The sequence below is a fragment of the Chaetura pelagica genome, unplaced genomic scaffold, assembly GCF_000747805.2.
Source record: "Chaetura pelagica isolate M959 unplaced genomic scaffold, ChaPel_1.0 scaffold872, whole genome shotgun sequence".
NCBI classification, from domain to species: Eukaryota; Metazoa; Chordata; class Aves; order Apodiformes; family Apodidae; genus Chaetura; species Chaetura pelagica.
In genome coordinates this window covers 95,816-99,069 of record NW_009952388.1, presented here as the reverse complement: position 1 = coordinate 99,069, position 3,254 = coordinate 95,816, and the positions used below count along the sequence as shown (strand labels likewise).

Sequence of the window (3,254 nt, the reverse complement as noted above, 5' to 3'; positions counted from 1 at the left end):
GCAGCTCTTGGCCATGGAGCTGGGTGTGGTATCCACACGGCTCACTGCAGCAGATAAAACTGAGCACATGAAGAGGCTGAGACACACGTCGCGCCTCCCCTTTGCCTCAGGTGGGTGTCCTGGGTGGTGTCCTGGCCATGGAGCTGCCAAAGGCTTTACCTTGAGGGAGGCCTGAGTCTGCCCTTGGTTCCTGTGTGGAGGGAGAGGGGAAGGCACATTCCACATCCCCCTGGGGAGCAGGGACTCCCTGCGCCCCTGGGCTACAGGTCGTAGGGAGGTGGCAGGGAGAGGACCACCCCTCCTGAGCACAGATATGACAGTCCTGTGCAGGAATTCCAGCTTTCCTACTGTGCCAGTCCACAGGGGAGACTGGAGCTGTTGGAGGCCATGCACCCTCAGGTCACCTTCTTGTGTTGCAGCCTCCCGCCAGCCCCAGGCAGCCAGGCCCAGGACGCCCTCCCACCCGGCTGGCGCCGCTCCCGAGGATGTGTGGATCACGGCCATGGTTCAGCAGGTCAAGGAGGTGCTGCCCTACGTGCCTCTGGAGGCTATCAGGATGGACCTGGGTGAGCAGTGCCTGGGTGTCCACAGGGCCACCTCCTGGGCCAAGCCTTTGTGATTCCTGAAAGCAGAAGCCTCGTCCCTGCTGCGCTGTGGAGCACACTGACAGCAAGGGGGTGAGTGTCTGCTGGAGCAGCTCCCTCACAGATCCTCTTTATCCCACAGCCCAAACCAACTGTGTGGATACCACCATTGCCAACTTGCTGGAGGGGAGAGTTCCCTACTTCCCTGAAAGCAATGAGGCTGGTACTGACTCGCTCGCCCCGTCTACCTCCCAGGCTGCAGCTGCTGCTGGTGTCCAGGGCTCCGTGGCTGTGCCTTCTTCCAAGGTACCCGTGGTGGTGGTGTTCTCTCCTCTGCTCGGCTTGCAGCCAGAAGGGGTTGGCCTGTGCTCAGGATGAGCCAAGGTGTCAGGGGAATGGAGCATTTGAAACTGGAGACTGAATTGGCACATAGGGTCCTTGCAGAGCCACTGAGGGGGTCTCCTGGCTTTGGTTGGCTGTGTCCTCATGGCTCTGGTGCTTTCTGTTCCAGCCAGCTACAAAGCAGTTTGCAAAGTCCCCTGTGGAGCGGCACCTGTCCTTGCAGGAGCGGAAACGAGCGTTGTACGACTATGCCAGGAGGTGAGAGTCCCCCCCACCTTGGTAGCGTCCCCAGACCCTGTCCCTTGCAGTGCCCAGACCTGCCCCAAGCAGGGGTGAGCCCGTGCTTTGCCTCGTGCCCTCCCCTTTCTCCTCTCTGGCCCAGGACAGCAGGACCAAGGCAGTGAGACATGGCTGAAAGAGAGAGGAGGCAGGGGTTTGTCTGCCTTGCCTCTTCCCAGCACACAGCCCCTTGTCATTCCCAGGAACCACCTGAATCCTGGACTGCCACCGGGCTTCTGGGGCTGAGGACAAGGTGGGACAGAAGCTGTTTGCCAGAAGCAGCTGCTGAGGTGTAGGGCTTAGCAAACAAACCTCATCTGGTTCTTCAGACCTGGCTGACAAAAGTCATTGTGGGATGACAAGTCTCTATCAGTGTGGGTGCTGTGGAACACTCCTCTGGAGGGAGGTTTGCTGTTTGGCAACAGGGACAGGGTAGTTAATTTTCCTGAGTGTAAGTGGAGAATTTCAGAGAAGAGGGAGCGAGTTCGACCTCTGTGCAGGGTTTTGATGAGGCAAATACTGGAACGAGTGCACAGCTCTGGTGCCTGGGTCTTTTTATAGAAAAGATGTAGAAAATCCAGATTGAGTTGGGAGAGTAAGCCAAGTTTGTTAAATTCCTGTAAATCAGATGGCACAGGGTGTGCAGCTCTGGGTGAGGGGACCAGGTTCTGCAGGGCTGCTTCATCTGGCAGAGGAAGCAGAGTAGGAGCTGCTGGGAGGAGCTGTGGGCAGACAGGCTGCACAGAGGTGCCCCTTGCTGAAGGGCTGGCCCAGCCTGACTGGGCAGCTCTCAGTCACCCAGAATTATTTAAACAGGTCTGTTTTGCTGGAAGATCATTTCAGTTTAGAGGAATTTCATCTTGGAATAGTCCTGTGCCATGCAGGATGTCTGTCTTCAGAGCTGTCCCTCAGAGCTTTTAACCTGAACACAGAGATGCCTGAGGGCTCTGGCTGGATCCACTAGGCATGATCTGTTCTACAGCCAAGGAAAGGGGGTGGAAATCCTTTCCTGTGGATACCCCACCTGGCTTTGCTGCTCTTCTGCCTGCCAATCTTTTATGTCCCCTTTCTGAGGCTCTTCTGGTGGTATCATATTGATCTATGTGAAAAGGATCCCAGTGAGATTTGGAAAGGCTGTTGTCTCCTTACCTTCCCTACTGTCTCCAGGGCTGGGAGGCAGCAGCAGCCCCTGCCCCTCGGCTGTCTCAAGATCAGAAAGGGCTCCCAGCTCAAAGCTTGCTGAGTGTGGGATGTTTGCACAGCCCCTGCCCAGGCTGTGCTGCCCATTCACGGAGAGATGGGGCTGCTCTTGGGGAGGATCTTGCTTTTCCAGAGTGGTTAGTTCTCCCGTGCTGGTGTTCAGAGGCAGTGCAGACAGGATGTGGTGTCTGTCAGTTCAGGGCACTGGTCTCAGGGGTGTACTGGTTCTGCAGGGTCACCTCTCTTCTCCCAGTAGAGTCTGTCTTTGGTCTAACACCTTTCCCTGCCTCTGGGGCCTGGAGTGTTGATTGTGCCTTGTGCAAACAGATGTGCAAGGCTTAGCTCTCATGGCTCCTGCTTGGGGACACTTGTAGCTTCTCACCAGCAGCCCCCACCAGTTCTGTCTGCTTTTCACCGTGCCTGGACTGTTTGAACGTTGCCTGGGCAGGGGCCCTGCTGGCAGGGCAGTTTGAGGGAATCATCTTGTTAGGAAACCTTGGCTGGGAAACCTCTGTCCCAAAGGCCAGGCTGTGGCCTGCTCTGGACCTGGAGCTGCTGCTGGTGGTCTCCAGCAGCCCCTCACAGCTGGGTCCAGTCGCTCTACTGGGCACGGTGGGCCGGGCTCCCCTGCCCCTCAGCCTCTGCACGAGCTGGAAATAAAGCTGGGCCTGAGCTGGCCTGGGTGGTCCCAAGGGCTGGGGCAGGGGCAGAAGGGCCCTTCACAGCCTTGTCCTGCGGTCCTGGGCTCCCCAGCGGGGTTTAGGGGAGGAGCGGCCGGGCGGCTGTGCTGATGCGCTCTCTCTCTCTCCTCCCTCCCGCAGGCGGTTCGCCGAGAAGCAGGGTGCAGCG

The 3,254-nt window shown here is 58.1% G+C and overlaps 1 protein-coding gene across 1 annotated transcript in view; it reads left to right on the top strand.

Moving 5' to 3' along the window:
• Positions 1-3,254, top strand: part of AUP1 (ancient ubiquitous protein 1) — a gene marked incomplete at its 5' end in the record, with an annotated part of 12,028 nt that overhangs the window by 6,798 nt on the left and 1,976 nt on the right. Inside the window, 4 exons of the mRNA XM_010008180.1 lie at positions 5-92; positions 420-566; positions 727-890; positions 1,096-1,184. Coding sequence (XP_010006482.1) covers positions 5-92; positions 420-566; positions 727-890; positions 1,096-1,184 — 488 coding nt within the window. The remainder of the gene's footprint in view (positions 1-4; positions 93-419; positions 567-726; positions 891-1,095; positions 1,185-3,254) is intronic.